Source organism: Hydra vulgaris, chromosome 11, assembly GCF_038396675.1.
Source record: "Hydra vulgaris chromosome 11, alternate assembly HydraT2T_AEP".
Lineage (NCBI taxonomy): Eukaryota > Metazoa > Cnidaria > Hydrozoa > Anthoathecata > Hydridae > Hydra > Hydra vulgaris.
The window spans coordinates 48,756,358-48,769,536 of NC_088930.1; the positions used below are offsets into that span (position 1 = coordinate 48,756,358).

At 29.5% G+C, this 13,179-nt stretch overlaps 1 protein-coding gene across 1 annotated transcript; it reads right to left on the reverse strand.

Moving 5' to 3' along the window:
• Positions 1 to 10,516: 10,516 nt before the first annotated feature.
• On the reverse strand, positions 10,517 to 12,545 carry LOC136087093 (SCAN domain-containing protein 3-like). The gene is made up of 5 exons (XM_065809599.1): positions 12,516 to 12,545; positions 11,994 to 12,365; positions 11,765 to 11,932; positions 11,452 to 11,632; positions 10,517 to 11,295 (listed from the first exon to the last, which is right to left on the reverse strand). Exons 1-5 carry the CDS (start codon positions 12,543 to 12,545, stop codon positions 10,517 to 10,519), a joined length of 1,530 nt encoding a protein of 509 aa, XP_065665671.1.
• Positions 12,546 to 13,179: the final 634 nt, after the last annotated feature.

Here is a 13,179-nt window from a genome sequence, read left to right on the forward strand (position 1 = left end):
ATAAATTGATAATTAAGGTGAAATAAATTTCTCCTTTTATTAATTTAGCTGTTGGAGAGCATTTACTGCAGTCCGGTATTTTTTTTATTGATAGGTCAACAGTCCGGTATTTTTTTTATTGATAGGTCAACAATATTTTTGGGACTTTTATTCAATTTATTTTAACTCTACCAGCGTCTTTAACGTCATCACTGCCATCTGGCGCACAGAGTGGAAACCAAGATCTCCTTGGTTTTTCTATAACTGTTTTGTTTTATTTTTATTTATTTTCATTTTTGAAAAACTTATAAAGTCGTTTATTTTTTTTATAAAATTTTTACAAAAAGCTATTGTTAGAGTTTTAACCCACCACACCCTACGTGTAAGGGGGGGGGGGGGAAGCTTTAAAATAGTACTCTTTTGTGCCTTTCCCGCATGTCTATCCCTGAAATCTTTTGATGTTAAAGTGTATGCATTTAAGGTGTGAAAATACAAAGGAATGACCATGATATTAGGTTAGAGGGTGCAGCTACAGCTATAGAGGGTTCACCCAAAGGATGTCTACCCTATCAACCTAAAGTACCTAAATCATATTTGATAGTACCCTGTTAGAATATAATGACAAATACAAATAACATTTTAAATTTCAATCAAATTTTGATAATTTCTCTACAGAAACTGACATTTTTTAATACATTAAAGTTTTTTTTTAAACACCCCTCTAGCGCCCCCATTTTACATCCTTTGTATATAGATATTGCCCTTTAAAACATCTTTCTTATGATACCATGTTGTATGTTTTTCGATAATGATTGACTAAGTTATAACAATTCAATTTAAGTTAGATTTCAAATTTGATTACAGTTTTCTTTAAGAAATCTTTATATCAAAAAATCAGTACTTAAAATGCATAACTTTTAGTAGAATTGTTCTAATCTGATAATCTTTTATCTTTAAAATGCTGAATTAAAGACCTTTCCAATGATGTATAACAATCTAGTATTTGTTCAATTTAAAAATTTCATGTCAAGTACCTAGTATTAGGTATGTACCATGAAAATTTTAAATTAATTAAATTCTCGGTTGCCATATATCATTAGAAAGAGCTTCGATTTAATATTGTAAAAGAGAAAAAATTATCAAAATCGAACAATTTCATAAAAAGTTGTCGTTTTTAGTACTGTTTTTTCGATAAATGGATTTGTTGAAGAAAGTGTGGTCAAAAAAGTGTTTTTATGAACTAAAGTTTATTAACTTTATCAACTCTTTTCTAAATGCTTACAACTTGGTATAAAAAGATGTAATAGAAGCCTGCAAATTTGTATAGGTACTTAGTCACCGGGCGTGTCCAAGGGGCTAGAGGGGCAACCAACCGCCACTTTTTACTATCAAAAAATTAAATTTCTATTCATAAAAGATCAGTTTTTAAATAAATTTATTTATTTTCGTATGCAATAAATTGCTATAATTTTCTTGTAGACTGCCACCAAATAGGGGAGGTTCATTTTTTGAGTTAGGGTGTATGTGGGGTAATGATTTAACACACCCTATTATTAAAAACGATTCATTATAAATATTTTAATTCTTATTAAAAAGGTATTTTTAAAAATTATCAAAATAAGATTTAATATTTACAACATTACAACAAATAAAGCTGTGCACTCATTGACTCGGGGGAAGGGGACGTGTACACATCCCCTCCAACTTCAAAAAACAAAACACTTTATTTAAAATTTTGTTTAAAAAAAAAGAAGAAAAAAGCAATGACTTTAAATAATATATTGAAATACGAAACACATTACCACCTTACAAGTTGGACTTTTCATACGGAGAGCCGGGTGTCCCCCGCAGACCATATTTTATTGTTTGTTTAAAAATATTATTTGAATTAGTTTGAGTCTTGGCTTTTAGTTAATAATTAATATATTAAATTCCAATAATGAAACTAAATATAAATCATTGTTAACAATAGACACGACATGAACATAAGCTTGAGTTGTCTATCAAAAAAATCCCGAGTTCCACTACTCGCTGTACATTTATTTTGCAAGTTCCACTACTTACTGTACATTTATTATGCAAGTTCTACTACTGGCTGAACATTTTTTTTGCAAGGTCCACTACTTCCTTTACATTTATTTTGCAAGTTCCACTACTCGCTGTACATTTATTTTGCAAGTTCCACTAATCGCTGTACATTTATTTTACAAGTTCCACCAATCGCTATAGATTGATTGAACAAAATCCACTATTTCCTGTACACTGCCTTTGCAAGTTCCACTAATTGTTGTACATTTATTATGCAGGTTCCACTGCTTGCTGTACATTTATTTTGGATGTTCCGCTAGTTCAAAATTCTGAATGCTCAAAATATGAAATTGATATGACCCAGATTAGCAATATTTAACCATTATTCCTTGCGTTGCATAATTTGCTATGGTACATTTAATATGCTCACATACAGCAATTAATTTGAGTTACGAAAATATTAACACACCTGATACAATATCAGCAACCAACTGTATTTTTTCATGCAATAATCAACAGCTTAAGAATCAGTTTCATCTTTGGACCAGTATGATATAGAGTTAATGATATCTGCATGCGTTTTTTTAATTTTTCAACTCTGCCATCGTACATGTTTGACATTTTTGATTCAGTATCATACCATTGATGGTAGAGATTTCTGCCAACAATTCTGTCTAACAAAACATCATTTAAATCAGCAACTTGCTTTGTTGACAAGTTTTTAAGTAAATTCAAAATTTTACTTGTAGTAAGTATAGATAATTGTCGTTCTAAATTTCCTATTTTTTTTTTCAACCATTATTTGGCGTTTTTCAGTTTGTCTTTGAAAAATCTCAGCCCTAATTTCAGCATGTTGCAGACAACTTTTTAGTCTTTTTTTTTTTGCCTCCTGCATAGCCCATTTAATAACATTTTCTCTTAAATAGTCGCCGAGATTTTCAAGATAATCCACTGTCTATTCTTTCAAGTTCTTAATTTGCAAGATATTTAATCAATTGATGCATTAGGGGATCTTCCTTTTGCAGCACTGAACATTCCCATTAACTCTTCACTATCTATGTTATGAAGTCTTGCACTTGTTGTCTCCTCTTTACGTGTCTTTGTAATAGTAATAGCAAAATAACGCGTGACGATTTAAAACCTCTTCTAATGCAACAAGACTAGCCTTTGTCATGGCGATAAGCTGGTCATCAATTGTGCATGTCTTTGATATCAATTGTAAAGTATTTGGCTTGAGAATATTTCCAAAGAAATCTGTTTTTCTGGTAAATAGAGCGGTAGGATTACTTTTTTAACTTTGAAATGTTTGCACGATTTTTTAAACTATAGTGATACCACCAACATGATCAAAAGTTGCATTTTTGGATGATACACAAAACGTAGTCATCCAGGGTCCTGTAAGAAGTTTTCTAAATAATGCAAGCATGCACATTTGTTTTATTGCAGTTGTATTATAAAATGCTTCTCGCAGAACCTTCTGTAAAGTTTTTCTTTTTACTGTTCTGATTTTCAAAAAATTCATAACTTGATTATAGTATTATATAAAAATGAAACTAGCATGGAACAGAATGTGAAGCCGGTTACCAGGATACCTTGGAATGATACCTCGTGGAAGTTTGTTATTTCTAAAAAATTTACAAATCCTTTTAGGTCCCCTTTCACATCTTTAAACCTCATCTTATTTATAGCTAAAACAATTTTGACTGCCATTCAATCATATCCAAATAATTGACAAGTTTCAGTTTCCAGACACTTTAATGCTGAACGCCATGAAATAGCAATTGTATCAAGAGGGTGCAAATGGCAGTTTAACTCATTCAGATTTTTAGCCCAGATTGCACCGAATTTTGTTATTGTAAGATGATTAACTAAAACTCTATCGGACATTGTGTTTGATATACTTGAGATAATCAAATTACGACACTCTTTAAAGGGTTGCAAAGTTAAATAAACTAAAAAGTTAGAATAAACTAAAGCAATATGATCTACTTCATTAAATATATGGTTTGCACAATCAACTGCTGTTCCACCTAGTAATTGGTCAATAGCAATAACCTGGCATTTATTTTTCAATGTTAGGTGATTGCTATTGATATGAACGCTTTCTTGCGTTGTTGCATCAAACCCTAATGTAAGGTGATTATTAGTAATAGCCCATTCTGCTACTTGCAGGTCAGCAATACTGCCTAGCTCACGAGCTATTTGCTCAAAAGTAATACGGTGAGGATTGTTAGAAAAAATTTTTCTCAATGAGAAATGGTATGTTACTTGTTGGGACATTAGACAACAACATGATGTAAATAATTGTTCCCATTTGAAAATGGATAAGTTTTATAATCTGACGTATTTGTATTATATTGCCCTCCTCCATCTGGGTCATATCATTTTTTAAGCTGGCAATAATCTTTTTATTTGTACTAATAGCAGCATTATGCTTGAGAGTTACTTTTCTTAACTTTTCTCTTTCTTTACTTTTTCATTGCTTTTTTAGTAGCAATAAGTTTCAAATTTATCTACTGCAGTAAAATGTTTGTAGTTTATTCTTCAAGTCTCTTACCTCTGCTCTTATGCCTTTGATAACGTCTTCTTTTCTTTTAACCCTTAGCCTTAAAACTTTAATTTGTATAGCAGTGTTTAATTTTGCTCTCACTTCAGCTATGTGTTTTGTGCAAATACTAGCTAAATTTGAAGATAGATAAGACAATCGACTTCTTAGTTTTTTTCTCATATCATATTCTCTGGTGAAGTATATCTATTTGATGCATTTTAACTAAAAGCTGAGCTTAACTGTTTACTTAGAGTTAGAGATGAAACACTGACTTGGTGAGGTGTTACAATTAAAGAACATGTTGATATTAAACTACTGGTTGCAGACTGCAACCCTCGGAATTAGAAAAAATGAGGTCGGCAATAATTTGCCGACCTCAATCTTTTAAAGGTCGGCACCAGGTCGGCAAAAATTATTTGATGCAAAGGTCTTACCATAAAACATAAAAACGAAGTCGGCAATTTATTGCCGACCTCAAACACTTTAAGGTCGGCAGTTAGGTCGGCATTGCCGAATGCCGACCCTAATTCCGAGGGTTGAGACAGTAATGACTGTATTGTCGTTGTTGAAGCTGATAATAATTCATTAGCAATATTAGAGCTTGCAAAAGGCTTCCTGCAAAAGGCCAAAAAAACTTCATATTAACTAATCCTGAAAAAATGTTTTGCCCAGATTTTGACTTGATTGTAAGTTTTAGTTGCTGATTCCCTGCAACTAACGTAGACAAAATAAAGGTGTCCATTCATACACTCACAATTTTGAACAGGCAAGGATAAGTTATCAATTAAAACTTTTTTGGCTGCACCATAAAATACAATACTTTTTTTGGGACCCATAATAGCTAGGGGGAAAATATTTATTAAGTATTGAAATCATAGTAAATATAAAATGATATTCACAAAGTTTAAGTACTTTAACCTAAAGAATATTTTTATTTCTTAACTAGAGGCAGACATAGAAAATATGGTTAAGTCGGCCTGTAACTAAAAAACTTATTTTAACTAAACATAATAGTAAATATAAAATTCAAATATGCTACTTAGACTACTACAAGCCATTGCAGAATTGTAATACTAGACAAACAATACATACCTGTTGCAAACAAATGTGAGTCAAAAACAAAGTTTTCATTTAATTTTTTTTAGTTTACTATGAATTAATTTAATTAATTATAAACAGCAACAGATATCTAAAAATATATATATCCAAACAACACAAATATATAATATACAATACAAACAAACACACACACACACACATATATATACAAAAATAACAAATATATTTTATGTATGTGAGAAATAACTATAAATAATCTTTTTAAAAAAACATTATCTTGTAATAAAAACCTAATAATTTCATTAAACTAGGCATTTTAATTACTAAAATAGGCATTATAATAATATTAACTCTCAATATTATTTTATTGTTGCATTAAACAAACTTTATCTAAGTAATCTAATGTACATTAAAACATTATCTTTTGAGTACTTAAGTATTTATTGTAAAGTTATATTTTGACATTATAACTTTACTAAATTTTTGTAAACATTATTAAAGTACACTACAAATATGTTGTAACTAGATTAAAATAACACTTTAGAACTTAAAGTATAAATTAAGATTTTATTCAAAAATTTTAAAATTAAATTAAATTTGAAAGTAAAATGATTAAAGGAGTCTATCGGAAACTTCATATTAAGTCCATACTTTAGTATGACCATACTTTAGTATGAAATTACTTTAGTATGAACTTGATATGAAGTTTTTGATAGAAATGAAGTTTTCGATAATGTAAAATAAAATGTAAAATAAAACAAAATGTAAAACAAAATGAAAATAAAACTTCGATAATATAAAATAAAATTTTCGATAATATATTTCGAAATGAAGATAAAATGAAGTTTTCGACAGAATCCCTCTACCATATGAGGCGTAAAATTGCCGAAATTATGTACCTTTTTTGTGCATTGTAGTAATGTATGTGTGCAATCGATTAATGCAACAAAATTTGGGAAGAGCTTAGAAAATAGATATAAAAACAAACGCAAACAGTTTTAATAGTACGCACTACCTTCCTTCGATAGGAATTTAACGAACAATCGACATCAAAAATTTTGATAGCCATTAACTTTATATAAATGAAAGCAACTTCAAAAATAGAAAACACTAATAGAAAGTATAATTATTTTAACTATCTGAAGTGATATCAAATTCAAAGAAAGAAAAAAAAGAAAACACGTTGGTAGCCACACTTACTTTGGACAGTCTGTCAAAAAGCGTGGAACAGAATTTTGGCACAAAAATCGGTTCCGCAAAACACAGAATCCTACGTACCTACTAGTATATGTATTTGTGTATGTATATATATATATATATATATATATATATATATATATATATATATATATATATAAATATATATATATATATACATATATATATACATATATATATGTTATATATGTGTATATATACATATATATATATATATATAATATACACACATATATCTGTGTATATATATATATATATATATATATATATATATATATATATATATATATATATATATATATATATATATACACACACATATATCTGTGTATATATACATATATATATATATATATATATATATATATATATATATATATTATATATATATATATATATATATTTAAATACAATTTTTATATATATTTTATATATTTATACACACGTATATTTTTATATAAATATATTTGTAGATATATTTGTGTATATGTAGGTATATATAAATATTTATGTTAATACAAATATATTTAAATTTATATAAATATTTATATATACCTACATATACACATATGTACACAAATATATCTACGATATATATATATATATATATATATATATATATATATATATATATATATATATATATATATATATACATATATATATATATATATACATATATATATATATATATTTATATACGTATATATAAGCACACACATACATAAACATATGTAAACACATTATATTGTATAGATATATGTATGCACAATTTATTAATTTAGAAGCAAATAATAAAACACTTGTAAACAAAAATAAAGCAGGAATCATTACAGTTTTTATATTAAAACTGCAATTTTAACTTTCACAATCGTGACTGAATGAGCTCATGCTACACAAGTTGATTGTATTATTCATAAATAGTAAAATATTTTTAGTTGGAAAAAGTATATATATATTTTTTTGAAATGTGTTAAATTGAAATTACAGGTTTTCGATATTCTTAATAATTTTTATTTTATATTTAAGATGAGGGAAATATAAATAACACACATATATATACAGGGTGGCCCATAATTAGTGTCCCATCTTAAAAAAGCAATTCCTTGAAAACTAGGGATGGAAAACTATTAATTTTGCTTTGGTTTTTGATATTATTATATATTTTGATCTATTTACTGCTGCCTTCACTCACTTTACTTGTTTTTTTAGCAATGACAAGACCATCACCATATCGGCAAAGTATTATTGATTTTCATGAGAAAGGAGTTTCAGCACGCGACATCCAGACTAGACTCAAAGTGCCGCGAAAGCTTGTTTATAGAACAATTCAACGCTTCAAAGCATTGAGAACAATGTCAGATCGTCCACGCAAAGGAAGAAAGCGCTCCGTGGTGACTGATGCAAAAATCAAGCAAGTTCGTGAACGGGTGCGCCGCAACCCAGAACGCAGTATGCGACAAATGGCCAAACAGCTCCAAATTTCTCGAAGTTCTCTTGGAAGAATTACCAAGGATTATCTAAATTTGACAGCTTACAAGAAAAATCCTGCACAGCTTTTGTCTCAGGCATCAAAGCAGAAGCGCAAGGATCGCTGCAAGGATCTCCTCGCCCGTTTCGCCAACAACGCTCATCTCAACATCGTTTTCACAGACGAGAAGATTTTTACAGTTCAACAACATCACAATGTGCAGAATGATCGTGTCTACGCTTCCTCAAAGCCTAATATCACAATACAAAAGGCAGCACATCCTCTTTTAGTAATGGTGTTCGCGGGTGTCAGTGCCAACAAGAAGACACCATTGATTTTTGTTCAACAAGGCGTTAAAGTAAAAGCCCAAAACTATCTGAATGACGTTTTGATCAAAGAAATACTTCCATGGAGTCAAAAGGAGCTTCGTAGACATTGTTGGACATTCATGCAGGATAGTGCTCCAGCCCACAAAGCCAAAATTGTGCAAGATTGGCTCGGCCGAAACACCCCCGATTTCATCAAGCACAATGAGTGGCCTCCAAGTAGTCCCGACTGCAATCCAATGGATTACTCAGTGTGGAGTGTTCTGGAAGCTGAAGCGTGCAAAAAACCGCATAAAACGATTGATTCTCTGAAGAAAGCGCTTCAAAAAGCATGGGATTCGCTTTCACCCGCCTACTTGCGTGCCACCGTAGATGACTTTCCAAAGCGTCTTGAAGCTTGTGTGAAAGCCGATGGTCGACATTTCGAAAAAAATCGTTAAATTTTATTCGATATTGTTAATAAATTGTTTATCAAAAAGTTTTATGTGTTTTCCATTCCTAGTTTTGAAGGAATTGAGTCTTTAAGATGGGACACTAATTATGGATCACCCTGTATATATATATATATATATATATATATATATATATATATATATATATATATATATATGTATATATATATATTAAAACATAAAAAACAATATTGAAACCATATTAATACTAGAAGAAACGTTTGAGTTGTTTTATACTAACAGTGCTCAATAAACAATTCATACAGCAGTTATATCACTTTGGGCTACTAAATAAAATCTCTAAATGTTAAAACATTTACAAAACTTGAATATAGTCTCATCTTAGTAAAGTCAAAAGAAATGTTCTTTGGTTTAAATAAAACCTTAATTGCTGTCTACCATACAGTTATATTAATAACCTTCTAGCATACTGCAGAGGGAAGTTCAGAATTGAAAGGTACATGTTTAAAATGTTTAAATGTTTAAAATGTTTAAAAAAATTCAAATGTTTAAAAAAAAAATATTTATATAACTAAAATTTTTATTTTAGTTATATGAATATGTTTGAATGGTTATAGTTATATGAATTAGATTTATGCCGACTCAAAAAGATTTAAGTAAAACATACCTGAAATCTTTATTTTTCTTAACTTTAAGTAGGGCTGGGTATTCGCGGTACTCGCTAACTATAAACTTGTTTTTAAAAGACAACGACGTTCTTTCATGGCCTTAATTCGGCATTGAGTTGGTGATGGCAAGACAATTGCTCAACCCGAATATTGCTTTTAGACTTAAAAAAATATTTTACGTGTGTTCACTATCAGCCTATTAATAAAATTTTTCAAAAATGTGATATGACTTGGTACTGTTATCGTGCGCCTTTCCTCAATGACAGCGTTCGATCATGTCATGGGCATTTTACGGGGTTAATATTAGCCGTGTTTGCGATGGTATCTGTAATAACTAGTTTGGTTTCAGTCCAGTATTTCTTGGATTTGTTAGTGTTAACAGGCATGTTCTGAAATTTAGTACCTTTCTTATATTTCTGGTTACTTGGTTATCTAATGCAATAAGTCTAATATTGTCTTCCAAAATTGTTTTACTATCTGAGGCCAGATTGAGCAATTGTTCCTTATTTCGTTACTACCATCGTATTTTTTTGCACTGATGATTTAATATTAGTATATCTAATTCAGCTAATTTGCTAGTTACCTTAGAACAGTGGTTCCCAACCTTTTCTAACCCGTTCCCCAAATTATATATCATAAGATCTCCATGGACCCCTTTACTTTTAAAAATTATTACAAGGCGAACATTTTAATATTGTAATTTTTATTCATCAGGACAACATTTTATTCAAGGTATTTTTTAATAGAATAGACTATCTATGACCCAAAAATATTTTATCTTAGTTAATATATGATACAAAAACTGGTCAATGTGAATTCTGGCACTGCTTACCAGCAATTAATATCTGAAAATCTGGTTTAGTTTTTGATAGAGCACATCTAATATCTGCATCAATTTCAAGTCTATTTCTTTTTTTGGTTTTTATAGATAACATGGCTGAAAACCCTGCTTCACACAAATATGATGTTGAAAAAGGAATAAGGGCTTTAAGTGCAATTGCTGAACACAATGGATATGAATTCCTCATTTTCAACCAGAAGTTATTTAATGGTGTTATTTTGAAGTGATCCTTAGCAGTGGTATCATTTTTTAACTTTATAAATTCTTCTTGTGCTTCCTCATTCACATTTTTCACATCACAAGAAAATGGTGATATAATTACTTCACTGCTCAAAAGGTTCACATCTGGAAAATAGTTACCAAATTCATTAATCAAATTATCTAGGAGACAAAGTATTTCTATCTTTAAAACTTCGGGAAGCATGTTATTTCCAATTACGCTATTTAAATTTTGAAACATTATCAAATTTCCATTATTGATTCTAGTCTTATACAGCTTGAGCTTTTCAATAAATGCCTTCAGTTTATCCGAGTGTGTAATGACATTAGCATTTTTGCCTTGAAGTTGCAAATTTAACTTGTTAAAATGACCCACAATGTCCACAAAATAAGCAGCTGTTATTTCAAAATTGTCAAATTCAAAATATTCTACCAGTCCACTTTTCATTTGACATAAAAATTCTTTCACTTCGTTTCTAAGCTTGAAAAGTCTTTCCAAAAATTTTCCAGCAGAAAGCCATTGCACTTAAGTATAAAGCAATAACTTATAGTGTTCAGCATCTAGGTCACAACAAAATTTTGTAAAAAGTCGAGTGTTAAAAGCAGAAGATTTTATATTTACTAATATTTATATTTGATTCACTAATTTGACCAATTGATTAAATACAGTTTTCAAACTACCTGGCAATATTTTGGTTGCCAAAGCTTGTCTATGAATAAAACAGTGTACACCACCCACTACATTTGGAGCAATCTCTTTTATCCTAGTCTTCAATCCAGACTTACAACCCATCATGGCAGGAGCTCCATCAGTAGTAATTCCTAACAAATATTTACATTGTAATTTATTGTCATTGAAAAACTATTTCATAATTTCCATAAAATCAGCTGCTTTTGTTGTTGTTTCAAGGAAAGAAGAGAACAAAAATTCTTCTTTGAATTTATTATTGTGAATATACCTACAAAATACAATTAATTGTGCCATTGAACTTACATCTGTGGACTCATCCAACTGAATAGAAAAATATGGTGAATCTTTAATTTCATTAATAACATTTTCTTTAATATTTGATGAAATGTCAGTTATCCTTCGTTTGACTGTAGTATTTGATAAAGGTATATTATCTATATAAGATCTATATAAAGTATATCTATATAATATCTATATAAAGGTATATTATCTATATTATCTATAAAAGGTATACTATCTATAATAATCTAACGATTTCTTTTGCACATGGAAGTATAACTTTTTCAGCCAATGTGTGAGCTTTTTTCTTCTGTGCTATTACATATGGAACCTTATAAGATGCATCTACTATATTCTGTTGACTTTGGTGAATAATCCCAGTTTTATCCAACTTACACCTCTTCAGTGATTCAAATTTTCTTTTGAAAAAATCAGAATCTTTTGTTCGAAGATCAGGATGGCACTTATTCAAGTGAATAGCAAGCTTTGAGGGTTTTATAGAGTCATTTCCTAGTACTTTATAACAAATAACACACTGTGGGTAGCAAATGGTTTCTTTTAGCATGTAGGTAAAACCATATTTCATATACTCATCTGAATATGACCTTTTTTTACTTTTAGACATCTAAAGAATTTAACAAATAATGTAAAATAATGTAATATATTGACTCGAGATTTGTATAATTCATTTGAGAGAAGTATATTCTCGACTATTCAAAGAAAATAATACAAATTACTTTCTTTCAAACCAATTAGTTAGGAAAAATATATTTACCATAAGATAAGATATAATTTTATATAGCATTTAAAATTTACGGATGTAAGAATAATATAAAGTATTTATTGTTTCAGAGTGGTCCGCAAGTCATTGACGGTTAACGTCGAATTGGCTTACACAGATTTTGTGCAACATATGTTGCCTAGCATGAATTACATTTTGAATTTAAGAATTATTTTTTTCTTTAAGACAGAGAAAAATATTAAAATTAGAATTCAATAACTCAAATTTATTTTGAATTTACGTATACCTTGTGGTCCGTTTCAAAAGTTCATATGGACCCCCAGGGGTCCATGGACCACCGGTTGGGAACCACTGCCTTAGAAAGACTTGTTCATTGCTCTAGCAGTGGTTCGATGTTTTACATGCTTTGACATAAATCAAAATCTTGCTTAAAAAGTCGCGTTGTTTTACAAAAGTAATTAACATTCACTTAAAGAGGGTGTTTCCCTAGGGTACGCTTGGGAATAAGAAAACTTTCCTTGGTTTTTTGTTATAAAAAAAAATTGATATCTACTTTTGACGGATGTTAAAGATTTCTAAGACTTCTAATCAAATCAAATCAAAATATATTCACTTTAATAATAGCTGCATATATACACAATCGTGCGGGACATTTACAAACAGTTATAAACTGATGACCTATGATGGTATAAATTAT

Coding starts and splice junctions, on each gene's coding strand:
- LOC136087093 (XM_065809599.1), bottom strand. CDS start 12,545: ATGCTATATAAAATTATATCTTATCTTATG. Junction 11,933..11,993: donor TTCCATGTGCAAAAGAAATC/GTTAGATTATTA, acceptor ACCTTTATATAG/ATATTATATAGATATACTTT. Junction 11,633..11,764: donor AGTTGGATGAGTCCACAGAT/GTAAGTTCAATG, acceptor ATTATGAAATAG/TTTTTCAATGACAATAAATT.